The 18,958-nt window shown below is 41.8% G+C and overlaps 1 protein-coding gene across 3 annotated transcripts in view; it reads right to left on the bottom strand.

The window, feature by feature from the left end:
- Positions 1–14,202: 14,202 nt before the first annotated feature.
- LOC126505810 (transmembrane protein 45A-like) overlaps positions 14,203–18,958 on the bottom strand; it is a 73,852-nt gene continuing 69,096 nt past the window's right edge. For 2 of the 3 annotated variants that reach the window (XM_050149061.1, XM_050149060.1), the window contains exon 6: positions 14,203–17,460. In XM_050149061.1, the coding sequence (XP_050005018.1) occupies positions 17,310–17,460 (151 nt within the window). In that variant the 3' untranslated portion in view covers positions 14,203–17,309. The remainder of the gene's footprint in view (positions 17,461–18,958) is intronic. The other variant, XM_050149062.1, reaches the window with a different exon arrangement.

Raw genomic sequence — 18,958 nt, 5'->3', positions numbered from 1 at the left:
TCTTCAATGAGAGAGATCAAGTGACCAGGGTTCTCAGAAAAGGAAACCAACCCAGGCAATAAAGAAGGGGAGGGATTAGCCCAGAGGGTCAAAGGGCGAATCTCCAGACAAGAAGGACCTTGACAGAAGGCCAGCAAAGAGAAGCCAGAGAGGAAGTCAGGAAGGCAATGGACCCATCTGGTTGGCTACATCTCAGCCAGGTGCTTCAGGATATTCACACATCTTCCTGGAGTAACGAAGAATGTTATCAAAAGAGACAATAAAGCGCAGTAGCCACATGTGACCTCACTGTTTGCATTTTCTGAAGGAGCCTACATGCTAAGAGCTGCAAGTGGGGTGTGAGCATGCTGACATGAGGAGGATTATGAAAAGCACTAAAACCTGGAATTACAGCCCCTCTATTAAGGGTTGATTTATGTGATGGAGTCTTAACTCAAAGCGAATGTGGGGAAGTAATTGATCTGAATCGAGGTCAATAGAGTGGGCCTTGTTCTAACATAGTCTATGTCTTTAAAAGAGAAGATTTGGATGTAGATGTGCACAGAAGGACAATGTATAAAGATACACAGGGATAAGACAACCAACTGCAAAGGAAGGCTACAGAGAAAGGGTCGGAGCAGAGCCTCCCTTCAGAGTCCTAGTACAGAATCAACTACAATCACATCTTTGTTTAAACAGTGGATTATGACCCCTATGGAGGTCAAATGACCCTTTCACAGGGGGTCACACATCAGATACCCTGCATATCAGATATTTACAGGATGATTCATAACAGTGGCAAAATTACAGTTTGGAGTAGCAACGAAAATAATTTTATGGTGGGGAGTCACCACACACAAGGAACAATACATTTCTGTTATTTAAGCCACATCGTTTATAGTACTTTTTATATTTATATATTTCTCAGGAAAGAAATCTTCTATCGGAACCATTCACAAGCTTCTACGCAGCTGCTGCTGTGACTCTTGGGATCTGGCATTCCTTTCCCCTGGCCCTCTCTAGTCTCAAATGAAGACCATTACACTCACGCCATTGAAGCTCTGCTTCTGGTGAATGAATCAATGCTCCAATGGGCCCTCCATTAATTTAGACCCAAGATGATTAAGCGCTGTCAACATGTCAGTACTGTCACAGGCAGGGACACGTCCTCAAAACAATCATATTCTCTTGGGGTGAGAAACAAGGCAGTCATTTCTGACAAGACAGACCACAACTATTAAAGATAACAAATGTAATTTCCACAGACTACTCGTCTGAAAATATTAAATAAATTTTACATCTAAACTGATTATCTATTTACAACTCAAAATTATGTATTATCCCCTAATTCTCAATAATACTTTCTAAAGTACAACTCTGGGGGGAATATTAATATAAAGTCTTAATTTTACTTCATTCTAGAACTTCATGAAAACACATTAATATGTCACAAAATGTATGGGAGCCCATGTGTGACTCAGTTTCTATTTGGAGTCAATTCTGATTTAAAGAAGTCATGAGGTCAAGCTTGTCTGCTCTGCTTTTTCCAATAACCTTGAGGGCTGTGAGAGACTTCTGATTCAGCCCACGGGAAAGAGCATTTTGCCCATGGGAAAAATACTCTCTATCCAGTAGAAAGAATACTGCTGACACCAAACCTCAAGAACATCAAGACAGAAAGAGAGGCTGCTTCTGAGTAGCAAGTACATGTTAGAGAGGAGACTTCTCACTCAAGGACAGGAATGATCTTGTGGTTCGATACTGACTGACTGTGCTGTGCTTTGTTCTGCATTTGTATATAAGCAATTCCTGAAATAAACTCTGGGCTGTCTGTTTTTGACATGACCAAACAGACTTTCCGATTCTATTTCGTGTCTTCTGTCTCAGTTTCTTTCATCTGGCATTCCTTTGGCTTTAATGACCCCATTCCAGGTACTCTAGCTCACTTTGTAGGAGTGGGCACCTACAGAAATGAAACAATTTAGAGACTGCTACAGAAGAAAAAAAAAGCAAACGAATCCATGTTCATTATCTGTTTGTTGTGAATATATTATAATACCTATTCTTACATGTCTATACTATCTACCAAAATGGCTAGAGTAAGGTACAGAAAAAATTCTTCATTGCAATCCAAGAGATCTAAGACACAAGAAATTTAAAAATTCTTTATGCCCTTTTTGTGGTACACATAGTATGTTTGTATTTTCAATTGATATAACTTATATATTACTTTCTCAGTATTAAAAATAACAATGTTCTATAAGTAATTAACTAAGAAGATGAATTATCACCTATTAAAAAGAGAATACACTAAAAAAATAAAATAAAAAAAGAGAATACACTGAGCATACCACTAAGAAGATAAATTATCAACAATTAAGCAGAGAGTATGTTGAGCACAGCACTACATACATTTTGTGTCTTTGCCTCATTACCTTCATAACCCAATGCTTTTCCCAGGGCAGAAACAAGGTGAGAGACAACTGCGAGATGAGCTCTGTGATTATGGAATCTTGAGCAATGCCAGCTCACACAAAGTTAAATGGTGTTCTACATGGAACGTCTTGCAGTCTCCAGTGTGTGCAAATGCATTGCATACTGCCAAGTTCCCAGTGTTTCTTAACTACAGAACTCCCTTCTCAGGAAGGCCCTCTCAGAGAAGCCATTCTTCAGAACATGCTATGGAAACCTTGCTTTGTGCGGAAAAAGGTGACTATTGCTTAAGAGGATGGCTCCAATGATGGATTGTGGAGCCCATGGTTACCCTACCAGGATGACAGGCTTCTTTTTCCTTGCAAGGTTACACATATTTTGAAGGGAAAGGAGCCCAATGGCTGGAAAACTGATTTTGGTGGGGCATAGACATTTTTTCTTCCAGCTGGTGGAAGCACAGGAACCCTGGGATGCTGCAATCTTCATATGGTTGCCCTTATTTGCTAGGAACACTAGAAATTTGTGGGAGGGAAAAACCCTAGGCATACTAACTCAGATGTTTGCATTCATATAAAAACATGAATAATTGTCATTAAATACAGAAAAATGTATAAACAGTCACTCCTATGTTTTGGATATGAAGTATCTCTTCAACAAAGTTCATTTATTGTAAGGTTGGTCCCCAGGTTGGTAGGTTCTGAAATTGTTAGGAGATAGAGGCTAGTCAGAAGAAGTAGGTCATAGGAACATATCCTGAGATCTATATCTTGTCCTGCCCTCCCCCTCAGTCTCTCTTTTTCTTTTTCTCTTCTTTTCCATGAGGCAAAGTGACCCCTCTATTACAAATTCTTGCTACTATGATGCTTTCCCAAGACACATGGGACAAAAACAAACAAACAAAAAACAAGCAACAACAACAACAACAATCCCATGGACTCCTTCAGAAGCTGAACCAAATCATATCTTTCCTCCTTTAATTTGATGGTCAAAGAGTCCTTCACACGGGCTCAAAAGTCACCACCACAATCACTGTTTTCTATGCACACAAGTCAAGAAGACAAAGAAGAAAAAAGATAAGTGGGAAATGACTTATGTATTCTACTCAAAGCATACATTGTGGTGAACATGTGGATAATAATGAGACAGAGGGACAAGGTCTCTGTCGTCACACAGCTGCCACTTAGGGAGTCTTGGGCTGTCTTTCTGCTGTCCCTAACTTGTCTCATGGCCTCAAATAAATCACACAAAATCCAGGCTTCCATGTCTCCACAGCCACATTAGACCTCTCATTCCTACGCGTTTTAGTCATAAAGACTTTATCTGAACAAGAGAAAGGAAAGTGTTTATCATGTGTCAGAGGCCCTGTGACTCAGAGTGGGTGTCAACGATAAGTAGAGTGGTGTGAACATCTATAAAAGGGAAATTAGCTTAAACTGCCACACCCGAACCAGAGTGAAGAGTCGTTCATGTGCTGAGGACGAGTGAGCTAATATGGAAGGTCATGTCAATTAGGGGAGACAATCTCTAGAGGCTGGATTGATTATACAGGCCATATTCCTGCATGGTATGGCAGTCAAAATTCTGAGTGACCTGGCAAGGCTCAATTTGAACCTTCCACACAGAAGGTGGTCACCTAGCCTTTGATAGTGAGACAAACTGTTATCATCCAAAGCAAGTGGCCAGGATATACTAATGTCGTTCTGCTCCTTCTGTTGTAATTTAGGAGGTCTCCTGGGGAAGAGATTTTTTTTTTCAGTCTGCGTGATAGAGCAGGCATAGGTATGGATGTGACCAAAGTCATTCACCCTGTTACCTAGGAAACAGAATGTTAATGAACTTCCCCCTCAGTTTAAGTTTTGATATAAAAGCTGTTTGGAGGATAAATGCAGGTGATTTTCAGAATGTGAACTCAGGATTTTATGAAGGAGCACTAAAAACTCCCTCCTGATAAAGTCATGAAAGTTGTATTTTCATTCCCACACCTCCACTCTGGGACGAGAAATAATTTAGGTCTTGGCTGGTCCCGGCCCCGACAACAATCAATGTGGGACACTAAACGTGGCGAGTCAGGGGTAGAAAAGGAAGAATAGGACACCGTTTGCAGATCAAGACTCCCTTCACAGGTCATGACTCAGCAGGCAAGAGGGAGGCTGAGTGAGGAAGACGTCTGCAGCGTGGAGGATTTGGCTAGGGCATGTGTAAGGAGCAAGGGCACCCACACACGGATGTGGGCGGCAGAAACAACAAGAGTAGTTGCATGTAGGGTAATAGGTCAAGCAGGCAAACATATGACCAATGAAGTCAACTACTCCTTCTGAGCTTTCTGAGTTGTGTGGGTTTTGTTAACTTCCTGAGTTGTGGAGATTTTGTTGACTTCCTGGATTGTATAGGTTTTTGTTAACCTCCTGAGTCATGTGTCTGTCCTGCCTTCAGGAGGTAATGTTGAGATAAAATAACTGTAAAGCACCATTGATTCTATTGTTTGTAGCTCTCTGGAGAACTAATACCAGGAATACTTTGCAGTAAGTATCAGGCATTTTGAAAGGCAAGAAGCCCATGATCCCAGAAAGCTTAAAAAGCGTATGAAAATCAAAGACACTGGAGGAATCTATGACTTAGCTAGAGAGCAACTGTGTTAGTTTGCTTTCTGTTGCTGTGATAAGACAGAACATGACCATGACCAAGACATAACGCGGGGAGAAATGAGCTTTATTTTGACTTACAGTTTCAGAGGGATGAGAATCCATTGTGGTGGAGCAGAGGCATGGCAGCAAGCCATAGGCTCAGACGCAGAGCAGTTATAGGAAGCTGAGAGGGCACATCTTCAAATGTCAGCCCAAAGCAAACAGCGAACAGGTACTGGGGCAAGACTATATGCACCCACAGTCTGGCCCCAATGGACTTCTCCCACCAAGGCTCTCCGAAAGGCTTCACAACTTCCTCACAACCAGCTGGATACCATGCACTCAACTATGGGAGCCTACAAAGGGCATTTCTAATGTAAATCACCACTGCTGCTATATTAAAGGTACCAAAAAGCATGCAGACATCACTGATCAACAGATGATTTTCACTACAAGTGCGAACACTACCTCTCTGAGGGCTGTTTTATTGAGAGCAGGACAGAGGAAGCACATCAACTTGCTGGAACCACAAAACTATAAATGTATAACCAAACCAAGTTTCCAAAAAGTTTTGCATGGAAGATGATGCATTTCAAGGTTAGTGATAAATCTGGGGGAAGATATCTTTATTCTTGATATTCACTGAATACCCTCATATTATTTCCCAGATCAAATGAATGTTTGTCTTTTTTTTTTACATCTAAATCATTAAGTTCAAAACTAATGTTAAAGCAATGGGAATCTATCAACTTCTAAGGATGCTTTAATGAAATATCATAAGTTGAATATCTTAAAGAACAGAGAGTATTGCCTCAAAGCACTTGAGCCTAGAAACTGAAGATCTTGGTGCTGGACAAATCGCGTTCCTTTGGACTGTGCTAGGCAGAGATATATCTGGCCCTTGTCTGCCTCCAAGTTTCTGGTATTTGCTGTCAATTGTTGCTGTTTTTTTTTTTTGACTTGCAGGTACATCACACTGAAGTCGATCTTTACGATCACATTATGTTCTCAATATCCCTTAATTTTCCCCTTCTATAAGGACCTTTGTCATATTGAGCTGAAGGTTACCTTCTCCAGTGTATATAGGTTTCACCATTCCTAAAATATGGTGACACTCTGAGGTATGTGGGTGGAGACTAGGTCTTCAAATTAGAAAGTAGAGGAAGTTGGGAGTCCACTGGATCTGTAACAGTGGATTTTTGTAATAGAAAATAAAGTTTTAAAATTAGTCTAAATTTTACCTCTATATTTAAGCGATATTTTTATTTATCCCTTGAGAATTTTGTATAGGTATTTTAATCATATCCATTCTCTAATCCCCTTCTCCAACTTCTTCTGGAATTCCCAATTTGTCTCCCACCAACTTCATGCCCCCTTTTAAGCCAACCCTGACCAATCAGTGCTGTACATAAGCTCATGGGTATGGGGCCATTCAATGGAGCACGGGCAACCCCTACCCTGGGCTGTACTGTCTTTGCCCCTTGGAGCTATTTACTGTCAACAGCTATTCAGCTAGGAGTGGGGCCTGGTGTGCCCGTCTCCAAAATCCATACTGGAACGTTTCTCTGATTTGACATATGCTGGTTTTATGTAGGCAGTCACAGGACTGTGAGTTCAGGAGTGCAGTGGTCCTGCTTCATCTAAATTGACGATAGTCTTCCTTGGCCTCCGACTCCTTCAGGCTATCTCTCAGCGCTTTCACCACATACTCAAGGGGATGGGGGCGCACAGTAAAATGATACAGATGTCCATTTAGGACTGAGTATTCTGGAGTTACCTTTTCTTGAGAGTTTGTATTAACTGCCTCTCCCTGCAAAAAAGGTTTTCAGATGAAGGCCAAGAGTTGCACTAACCCACGTGCATTGAAATAGGAGGTGGTTTTATACTGTCACTTAGCAAAATAGTAGCGGTAGGACCTCCCTTAGGTTGTATGACCTGCCCAGCTACAGGTTCTTGGTCCGGTTTATAGTATGACACATTAATTACGTCCTGTTTGAAATGGGCCCATAATCCAATTATAAAAGCAGTTAGCCCCATAACATTAACGCTACCATCGCTCTAATGGCATATTCCGTCAGGCTGGCTGTTAGTGGAGTTTACAGGAGCAGACTTGGGTCAGATTCTTAAGGACTTTCTTTCCCCTCATCCGCTTGCTAGCACCTTCTAGTGCCATGAAAGCTAGCCAGCATGGAGGAAACTTCCAGTTCATTACTAGCTTGAAACGTCCTTGTCCTTTCACAAAAGCATCTTCAGCAACAGACGGGTGGGCCACCAAGAGTAACAGCAACAGCGGGTGTTGTTTCAGTGAACCGGCTTATTTGGGTTTAGGGAGGAATTTCCACTTATGAGCGTTTTCCCACACTCTACCACTAGAGGGGAGCATCACTACTTTTGTCTTTTCCTCTGGTGATCCGATTCTGTAGTACCTTTCAGGTCTTATCCGTTTACCCGTTGTGTAAACCCATCAGAACATCAGATGTGCAAAAAATTAAAGCAATTTCTCGCATTGGAGTGTAAATTGATTTTTATAATTCTTTCTTAAGTCCCTGACTTTGAAGGGGTGGGAAGTGGAGAAACATGTGGCGGAAAGATGGATGTTTCCCAAGCACCGCTGTCCTTACCATCTCTCTCCTAAACCTCTGGTTCAAACGCCAGAGAAGTCGAAGCTAGCTGGTGGCTTTCCTTTTGAATCAGATACAATGAGATAAACAAGTTCCCCTGAGAAGTAGCAGCCATCATAATTCACTAGGAACCTTGAAAGTGGAAGAGCGCCCCCTTCTGGTGCTAGACGATGTTTCCTCCTGTGAGCCTGGAGAGATTTTTGAACCATCATCAACACTGATTCTGGGGTTCTTTCCTAAAGGCTAGTGGATGTTGGTGAATTGCCACGTGTGATGTATAGACTTATTTAAGGCTGGCTCTGAGGGAGGGGGGACCCTTCCTTGTCTCAGGTCCCAGCGTGTTTGTGTCCTCTACATCTCCCTGTTCTAGGGTACCCTTAACTCTGGACAAACAGCTAAGGATTTTAAAACATTGTGCTCTTCTCACGTGCCCCCTCCCCCGGGCGAAGCAATCGGGATAGAGGGCCCTGCACCTTGCCTGAGCAAAACAGTGGAGTTGTCCCTGACCATATGAGCTAGGGGACCCCGATCTGAGGGCTGGAGATCAGGAGCACTGGCCCCCGCTCCTTGTTGAAGGCTGCCTTGGGTGAGCTAGCTAAGCTGTGCTGGAGAGTTCAACTGGGTAATTACGAAGAGGGAAAGCGAATGAGCCGACAGCACAGCTACCACTTAGGTCCAGAACCAGGGCTATGAGCTGGACCACCCCAACGGCCACCGAATCTGTGAACTGTTGGAGCAGCCAAAATAGCAGGATCTCCGTGACACAGGACGACAACAGGATATCTGAGAGGAGCCCCAGTGAGAGCCCATTATCGGTGGGGTGGCGTATCAGAAACCAGAGGCCTTCGAGCCAGACCTATGACTTGTGGCATCGAACACTCGCAAGTTAAGATGGGTCGACTAAAGGGTAAACTGTGTGTCTCAACGGGGCCACACTACAGCTTCTGCAACAAGAGTCGTCTTTTATTGTTCGTTTTGTTTTGTTTCTTTGTTTTGTTTTTTTCTTTTAACTTTGGTGTTCTTTGCGGGTGTTGCAAGGGCAGAGGAGACAGGGAGATACGTGGGATCGGAATGCATCATGTAAAATCCATAAAGAATCAATAACAGTAAAATTAAACAAACAACAAACAAAAACCCTACTGTGTCCTTGAGAACAGCGGAAAAGGAGACACTCTTTCCAAAGGAGATTGCTCTTGTCCGTCCCGTCCCTGGTATTAAAGAAACCTACAGAGAGGAGCAACCGGAAGCTCACTGGTAAGAAGAAAACCTCTCTGTTGGGAACTCAATGAACTCAATGAAGCTTCCCTAGTGCGTTTCCGTGGGCTGTTATAAGCTCCTGATATAATAATGCCGCCTCTGTTTGCTCTCGGTCAGGTCACCCGGCAGTCTTTGTCATATGCTGACTTGATGTTTTGCAGTATAGCTGCTGCCTTTGTCCATAGGACAATATCTGCTCTTGCTCTCGTATGTCTGCCCTTTGTTTACCGAATGCACACTTTCCGAACTGGAAATACGGATATCACAGATTGCTTTCTGGACCATAGGGAGCATTAGCTTTTAGGGGCCACCTTCCCTTCTATGCCCATAGGGCCTCTCCACTGTAGCTGTGGGAAGAAGATTCCTTAGCTGAAATAGTGGAGAGGGAAGACTATGGTCTTCTTCAGCCCTACAAAATCGTGACAAGGAGCATGGCAGAGGTTGCAAAGCGTGCGACCCACTGTTGGCTTAGTCTCTGGGCTTTAGAGATAGTGACGGGAGAAGGGAGTCTGAAGTAGCAGGGCAAATGTTGCGAACACAGCCTTAAAGAACCTTCAAAACGAACCTGAGGCGGCAGGCGGATGGAAGGAGGGTGGTTAATAAAATACAGATAAGGAATTAACATGGTCAGTTGTTAGGTTTGGAGTCCAACATAAAGCATAGTTGTACAACTAATTAAAAATCAGGCTAAGACAACTTAATTTTAGCTCTCAGCATCAGAACTCCGGGTGTAGTGCTAATGAACTTAGGCTCTCTCTAGGAGACAAAGGGAACATGGAGCGATAGCTAAGCAGGGGATAAGTTGTTCCATCCTAAATTGCTATGGCCTTCTGTTGGTTTCATGAAGGTATCCCCTGTATGTTTTGGATTCATTGCATTGTGCCTTCAGATCCAATCCACAAATAGGGAGTGGTTTCACGTCCACTTTTAGACATTTGTCAAGCCTTCCTCCACACCCTTTCAGGACATTTGATCACAGGCTAGTAGACTCAAAATGAGGGGATGAAAAACATAAGGACCAATTTATTATTTTCATTTTAATATTTGTTTAGTCATAGGCTCTCTTCTGTAAGTCACATACACCCTCAACATGTATATAGACACCGCTTCAAGCCAGTTAGTGCTGTAACTAGTGAGAGCCAGCCTCTTCCCTGGAGAATTCAAAGGTGAGGGTACTACAAGTCATTTAGATATATCACTTTAATAGATGAGAATTAGTGGTCCTATCAGACAAGAAATGCACATGTGGAGAATACAGGATTACACCAAGTTCACAAGTCTTTATACCTCAAAGATGATACATTTAAATCTCATATTTAGACACACTTGCGTATAATTGGGATGGTTTCTTACTCTTCTCTATTCCGGGTGCTTTGTGCCCTGTGACATTCTGAGAGAACACTCTCTGTGTGTGTCCTCCTATAGGCTGCCAGAGAACCCCAGAGCAGCTAACACATAACACAAAATATGCCCACCATCACCCCTTGAGCATTTGACATCCACAGAGTGGGAGATGAGGGTCAGGGCCAGGCTCTCCTTGTAGCTCCTCTTGCCTTCTGTGTAGAATAAAGGAGGAAGGTCTTCTGCATAAGTCTGTTCTCCAGGGAAGCTTGTCACCTGTAGGCCTAAAATTAATGGCTAAGCAATAATAGAACCTCGAGTGGCATGAAAGGCTGCAGGACTGGACCGGACAGTACACTCCCTATACACAGAGGCTTGGGACACAACCTGTGTGAAGGATTTGACACTTGGCACAAACAGAATTCAGGTGATGTGCTGTGAGAGTCACTGTTAAAGGCCCTGGCCCATTCGTTACCTTTGGCTTTAATATCTCACAGACATTGTCCGCCATAAACAAACCCATTTCTTCCCAAGTCCATTTTAGCATAGAAAAGCCGTAGAATAGAGAACAGAAATAAAGGGATCTCAACCATGACACTGGTGCCCTGTGTTAAAGGAGTGCCAAAGACATGCGCAGAATTGTAGATGCCTGCAATTTTAAAATAATTTGTCGGTTCAGATTTAAAACTGGTTTCTAGATACACAATTGATTACTAAATTTGGGATCATAGTTCTACAAAATCATACCAGGTCCATAACACTATTGGAATATTCAGAAAGACTTAAATTTCTTCAACTTTACTAATAAGTTTAACAATCTAGGTCTGTAAAAACAATAAAGGCTTAGGAAAATTTGTTGGTGAAAATAAAGACATGTAAAATATTTAGTTGGTCACTACAAATGAATTTGAAGGTTTAAAGAAAAATCTATTATTTAAGTCTCAAAGTAAACCACTTAAAACTTGGGGGTTAAAATTTTCTGTGCTTAAAATTGGAGCAGCAGAGACTGGGAGTGTCAGGCTACTGCCCTTACCGAGCATGGGAAAGGCTCCAAGTTGGATCCTCACCAATGCAATACTTAAATAGAAACAGATTTTTTCAAATTTAATTTAAAAGGACTCCATTTTGAGATTTTTTTTAAAGTAGGTGAATCTAGAAGCCTAATTATTCAATCCATTAAACAGCTTTTGAAGGCATACATCCCTCTACACATAAAGCAACACTACCTTTCCCTTGGCATTAATATTGTGGAAGTTCGGATTTTTGTATGTCTGTCCTCTATTCTTTTTCTTTTATTTATCTGACTTTAACAGAATACAAACTTTTGGGGTCTATTCTTATGTATATCAACTTTTCTTTTATCAATCCTAGCAATCATTTACTTGTGCTTGGAAGAGATCCATCCTTACTTTGATTTCTGGTTTTTCCTGTAATACGGTGGTGAATTGCAACCTCACCTAATTCAAAGGAGAATTAGCACCTTGATAATCTCCTATAGTGATGGGGGTGATATCAAGGTAAGCACCTTGATAATCTTTTATAGTGATGGGGTGATATCAAGGTTAATAAAAGTACAGTCAGGATCTGGCCTCCCATTTTAAGATGCAGTAAGGGCCGCAATTGCTAGGGTGAGGAAATTGGGAATGAGAAAGAGCGTGGAAGAGCTGGTGCCCTCCAACAGCGAAGGTAACAGCTCCCCTCGCTCACAGTTCTGTCTGCACAGCCAGTGCATCATTCCTGCTGACTGATTTCAAGGGTTTCTTCTCTGGTTTATGGTGATATAACCTGAGATACCAGTGAAGGAGATACAGCAAAGCTTCAGAAACTGAGCCTTCAGGTTTGAGACGGCTAAGACAATGCAGGGAGTAAAGGGGGTGGGATTTCCATCTCTGTCCTGTCTTTGATGAAGTCTTGTCCTGGCACAGTCTAATCCTTTGGAAACATACACACCATAATTTCACATAAAGATGGAACATGGGTGCCATTTTTCTTCATAAAAAGACCTCTGGGGAAGGACCCTTGGGAAATGTCAGCGATGCACCTCCCCATTTTGGGTTCTCCTTCCCAGATTTATCTTTCTTCACGTCACTCATTGCCTTGATTTGTAGTTTTAATTTTACTTTGCTGTTGCCTGGTTCTCCCCCAGGAATGTGTGTCTGATGGAGACAGCAACTCTGGCTTGAGCATCGTTCTGTTCTTAGCTTACCGAACACTTTCTAGCCTTTGGAAATGGGATAACAAATACCTGGTGAATGAATGCCCCCATTTCTATCCACTCCACAGGCTGATAAACATGACAGACTGTTTTCCTCATCTCACCTCTGATCTAGAGTAGAAACCCTTAATACTTTTGTTATACTTGTCATTATTTTGGACAACTTACTGAAATACATTTTTTGATAAACCAAAATCTTTATAGCTTCTAAGAATGGACTGAGACTTTCTGGCACAGGATGAAGGAAATACATAAAAGACTTTCCTATTTGAGATCCCAGTTAGTGAAATATCTAGTAAGATTTTTCATGCTGTTCCAAAAACAGTATTCATAAAACACAACCTCAACAGTATAGTCATACAATTTCAAGAGAAGTTTTATTTCAGGAGCTGTACAAAACATCCCCAAACTAGTCTTAGACCCGGATGTTTTGAGAACTCCGAGTTACAACTTACTTATAGGTCTCTGGGTTAAAGCTTGGAGAAGTAGTGATCTCTGCACGTAGATTATCAGTGACTTCTGTCTCAACTCACTGCACTGACTGTTGACTTGTTGATCTGAAACTCAAATGTGACAGCCACAGTGTGTTGTTAGACCCTTAAGTCTGAACACACATGGGTAGAACATGATCCCCAGAGGACCATGACACATTGGTACCTCATACTTCAAAGTGCTCAAGACACACCTTTGGTCACTTCCATCTGTCATTTTAAAAGCTATGTAACAAAATGAACACTCCCAGTTCATGGGCCTGAAGAATATAATCTTCTCTCTTTAGGATCCCTGTATTGTGTATATGATGGGGCAGCTTCTAGGTTTGTTGGAGTTCTAGAATGCCAGGGAACCTTCCAGGTTTCATTGTCTGTGTTTCAGCTGCGTGGGTAGAGAGGCCATGTCACTTCCTCCAAATTTAGTTCATCTCTCAGGATTCCTGCATCCTTTCCTTCTTCCATCACAGCAGGCTTTTCTGTGTAACAATGTGTTAAGTTAGTTCTCCACTTGCTGACATTTGTGATTCATAAAATGTGATATTAAGAAAGGGTCTCTGTGTTTATTAAGTAAATTTGACCTCTTGCTTTAGAGTGGAGAGTCATCTTTTTGGCCCTTTGACTATGGCCAAATGTAGAGAAGATGCATTGGTTTATGAGAGATGTGGAGAGGGGTTAAGGGTGATATATATATATATATATATATATATATATCACCACTGGGAGATTCTTGGCCTGCATGGCACAAGGCTCTGACTTTTTAGCCTAGGATTATATGCAGTGGTTCTCAACCTTCCTACTGCTGTATCCCTTAGTACAGTTTCTCATGTTGTGGTGACCCTGATCATAAAATTATTTTCATTGTTACTTCTTAACTGTAATTTTGCTATTGTTATGAATCATAATGTAAATATCTATGTTTTCTGATAGTCTTTTGTAACTCACAAGTTGAGAACCACTGGTATAAAGGCATGTTGTTTAATCCTTTATCTGTTTAACAGAGCAAATGGCATGGTGGTCATGCTAGGCTATGCTAATACCACAATGCCCCTTTCCTAGTCTCCAACGTCTTTGAAACCATGTATCTTAATGTCATTCACTTTTAGAAAGCTCACAGGAAGACTTCTGGTCTACCTTTTGCATCAAGCTTTCCATATAAATGTCTCAAAGAAAGGGATTTCTGTCCGTGCAGGTTTTTCTGTTATTATGCAAAGGTGAGATATATATCAATAAACAAATGAGGATTTGAGGTTTTTTCACAAAGGTGCATGCATTCATTTATTTTTTCATTGTGTCCACAAGATAAACAAATAACATGCAACATTTAATGAATTACAAGCGATGACAAGGCTATGTCTCTTTAAGGTATCATCAGGAAAATAAAACAAATAATTTTCATAATATGAACATGAAACTATACATAACTTTGGAAAAATGATTGCTCTTGGACACCACGGCATGCATAATATGCAAACTGAATTTATCACCCAAGGTACTCTCAAAGACGTCAGAAAGTGAGACATTTATAAGTCCAACACTTTATCAAAACTGGAAATACAAACAACATGGAGTCAGCCTCAGACAGCTGTTCTTCAGACAAAGGTCAAGAAAGAAAGCCATGAACAAAGGCAAATGCAACAAGAGAAGACTTATTTAGAATGGGTGCCCATTAAAATCACACTTCCTCTTCAGATTCGTGTTCACGTTCAGCATTTTTCAGGAGTCCGACCTCTGAGGTGCAGCCCTTCCTAAGTCTAGATTTAATTAACCTGAGGAAGAAGAAAATTACTTGTTACATGATATCAAGGGTCAAAACTTTACAGCAATATGCAGATTATTCCCACAGCAAATAGAGGCAGTCCCCAAAGTGAAATGATTTCTACGTGACTTGGAGATACTTGAAAATGTGTATTGACTACAGCAATGTCTAAGTAAAAAGAAAAGACGTGTCTCTCAAACGCATTATGAGATTGCTTAACTATGTACAACTGTTTGCTTATAAAACCAGCAGGGGACTCTACTGACTGTGACAAATGAGACATTGGAGGAACATCTGCATCAAACCCATAACTACCTATGGATTGCAAAGAGACATCATCTCCTTTAAGGAAGCACATGCCCTTTCCCTAGAGTGACAGACCAAGGGAAGCCATGTGTCAAGCCTGGGTTGAATTTCTCTTTATGAAAATTTTTTTTCAGCCTGTTTACATTCTGATTTTTACCGCCTCTCTTTCTCTTTCCATTAAGTTCTGGCCCGTTCTATTCATACACTACGTCACTCCTGTGCTCTGGATCTTCACTGACTCCATCCCATTTGTTAGCATAACCCAAGCCAGAGTCAGAAGTGATCCTAACCTCTAACACTGACACATTTGACACAGCTCGGACATTTGGAGCAATCTGACAGGCCACGTGGCTCATCTATGAACAGAGGCTGCCCGCTCTTCTGCTACTGCCAACTAACACTAACGCATCTAATAAACCACCTCTGGTGGTTCAACAGCCAAGAAAAACTGCTCAGTTGTTTGCCTCCTTTGTTGACTATTGATATTGTTCATAGGTTCGAAACACTCCAAGCCACCTCCTCTTTGGAAGGCTGATTAAGGGTTGGAGAGCACTTGTGTGATCTTATAAAAGCCCACACATTCTTTCCACAAAGCTCAACATCAGTCTGTGTAGGATGAAAGGGATTAATCAGCTATGTTCATTTCTGAAGACTCGTGTGGAAAATGAATGACTCGTGGCTGCTTACTGGGAATGAAATGTTAACATAGACCCAGTCACTCCCACTGCCTCCTGTTCTTTCTCTCTGGGTTGTAGCTGTGTTGTAAGCCATGAAGCTCAGACACATTCACACCTTTATAGGGTTCTAGGCATCTGTAGCCCACATACAGAAATGGTTCTGTGAGGTAGGGTACGAGCTGGGGTAAGGAACTGCAGCCTGGCATTGTGGTGCACACCTTTAAACCACCACTCGGGAGGCAGAGGCAGGCTGATCTCTGTGAGTTCGAAGCCACCCTGGTCTACATAATCAGTTCTAGAGCAGTCAAGACCACACAGTGAGACCCTGTCTCAGAAACAAAATAACCCCCCACTCAAAACAACACCTACCCCAATAATAACACAAAAGAAATACCCAGACACAATTGCCAGTTACTAGAATGGGGGAAAATTTGGGAATCAAAATCAAGGTGTGTCTCTACTCTTGCTTCATGTTCTCATAAATTACTGTGAAAAAGAGCAGACCTGACACAAGAAACTTGTGTGCTTGGTGTGTTAACAGGCCCTGCTTTGTTCTTCACAATGGCTCACATGACTCACAGCTTGGAAAGCCCATCTGAAAATAGGCAATGCTTCCTTACTCATAGGCAGCAGCTATCGAAATAGTTATTTGCCACAGAAATATATGTGTGTGTGACACATTAAATATGCAACAATATTTCCAAAGAGATAGGTTTCACCTACAAGCTTGCACAATCAAGGCTGTAGGCAGAGAATAGAATGTGGCAATCTTGAACCACTATTTTGCAAAACTGGGACATTTTGCATCATCTTTCAAGGATTTGAGGAGGAGAATTCCATAACTTAGATGTGCTTGTGTGACAATTATTGTGCTATGTCAAACAACTCGGATAGAATGTCTGACGTTTAATGATTTGGGGGATAAGCAACCGCCTCATAGTCGAACCCTGAATAAAGGACTTTCAATCCACCTCATTCTCAAAGTTAGTACTGAATTAGTTTTTCATGTGATCTCACTGAAAGACAATACTGAGTCTTTGTGGTATTTTAAAACTGTTGCTTAAATATATATCACAATAGTTCAGGGAAAGCTAAACTCTTGATTTTATCTTTTCAATATCAGTATTAAAGGAAAATCAAGAAACATATAAAATGCAATTTCCAAACAAATGAAGTTTATATTTAAGTATCTTTGAAATGGAGATCTACTAAACAGCTAATAAATGTTAACTGAGCACTTACTATATGTCTGTTAATGTGACAGTCGGTATGGGATACAAAAAAGATTGCTTTCACATAGGGATACAATCTAGCTGGCAAGGAGGGCTAACAGGGGGCAAGTAGTCAATGTCTCAATTGATATATGATAATATTTAAAGTGTCTAGTGCAAACAAAGTACTTTGGGAGCTCAGGAAACACAGATCAATATGGGCTAGAGGAATTATAGAAGGTTTCAAAGAAGAGATGGGTATTTAGTGTGAATATACCAGGTAAAGGGAACTGTCTGGTCAAAGAGATTAGAATAACATGCGGTGAGGATTGGGAGAGGGTGAAAAATAAAGCTGGCGTTTCTTGGTTCTAGGGCCCGGTAAGTGGCCAAGCCATTCATTAGGCATCTGAAGGCTTTTGGAACAGGAAGAGACAGTAGTCTTCTCTTGGCTCTGCAGGGGAGCTGACAGGAAGTTGAGTTTGTCCTTGCATCCTGTGACTGTTCCTGAAGACGCCCCAGCCCCTAAGAAGATGAGGCCCAGATGTCAGCCTGGAACAACAGGGGAAGAGAGCAACACTCAGTAGCCCAACCAGCCTTACCAACGTGCTGATGCACATGCTTTGGGGAACAGAAACAACCTGAAGGAAGAAGAAAGCATGTGCAGAGCAAAGTGAGCTGCTCCAAAGCCCACGAGGGACATCCAGGACTGGACAATGCAATAGTTCGTGTTACGACTGCTCCAGCATCAAACTCAGAGGAGGGCTGATCTGGAGCCCATGCCTAGAGCATGCAAACCTGGTTGCAATAGAAGTCGATAAACCATGGTGCCTAGAAATAGCTTCTACATTCTAGGGATCTGGAGAAGCTGCAAGGTATGCAATACTATCTAGAGTTTCCTATTTGAATCAGTTGAAATTCATATGGACTGTGTCACATTAGACGTTCTCGGGAGCTGGTGTCCACCATACTGAACACATTACTGCCATTGTAGAGTATTTTACTCAGTGAATCAGTCTGAAGAATTCAGTGCTGGAGTCTATACGTCCAGTAATTAGGATCTGTCAAGCCCTCTGTGCTTTGGCACGAAGCAACCCAGGAGCCATGATCGTCCCCTTTCCTTCTTGCTCATCTTTTGAGCTCACATAATTTTCAATTTGTGAGGAGCCTTCCTTGAGCTCCTTCTTCTCTCTACAACTTCCACGCACTGTTCTGTATTTTTATTGTCTATCTCTCCAATTTGCCCTGGTTACAGAACAGAAACATTTCCCATGGAATGGTCTCCACCTCATACTTTTATACCAAATAGAGAGGAAGAGGAGGATAAAACAGACAAGAAGATAAGAAAATTTGCTGAGTTTTCACATCTTCAGGAATGCAAATACATGATCTCATGTGGTTTCTATTATCTCTACGTAGCAAACAATAAGCTTCATAGTTATTGTGGCTGAGTAATGAGTCTGAAGTCATAACTAATGAGCATATGTGTTCTCAGCAATCTGCTATGTTGCTCCTCACTTGCTCGGAAAGTTAGATCGGGATTCTTATATAAAAGAATGCATCATTCAACTTTTGGAAAAATTAGAGTTACTGTCTTATTTGATTTGATTTATATACATGTGTCAAGAGAAGGTGCTAAGGTTATGAAATGGGGTAATTAAGTAAGCGGAGGTCTCACTGCACGCAGGGCAACCGACCATCCAGAATAGAGGAGTGTATTTGTGAAGAGATGGCGGTCCAGAGAGTATACTATAGGGTAGGGCGTGGGTCAGAGGCACAGGAGCCGCACCGCTAAACTATTATAACTTTAAGTCAACATGTACGTTTTGCCAGCCATTTCTTTGTGTAGAAATAACTTCCTAGTGCCCTAGTTCATCTGATAAGAAGGCAAGAGTGGGCCGGGCGGTGGTGGCGCACGCCTTTAATCCCAGCATTCGGGAGGCAGAGGCAGGCGGATCTCTGTGAGTTCGAGGCCAGCCTGGACTACAAGAGCTAGTTCCAGGACAGGAACCAAAAAAGCTACGGAGAAACCCTGTCTCGAAAATCAAAA

Source organism: Alexandromys fortis, unplaced genomic scaffold, assembly GCF_014885135.2.
Source record: "Alexandromys fortis isolate MF-2015 unplaced genomic scaffold, M_Fortis_MF-2015_v1.1 scaffold_4, whole genome shotgun sequence".
Lineage (NCBI taxonomy): Eukaryota > Metazoa > Chordata > Mammalia > Rodentia > Cricetidae > Alexandromys > Alexandromys fortis.
This window is presented reverse-complemented; position numbering and strand designations above follow the sequence as displayed.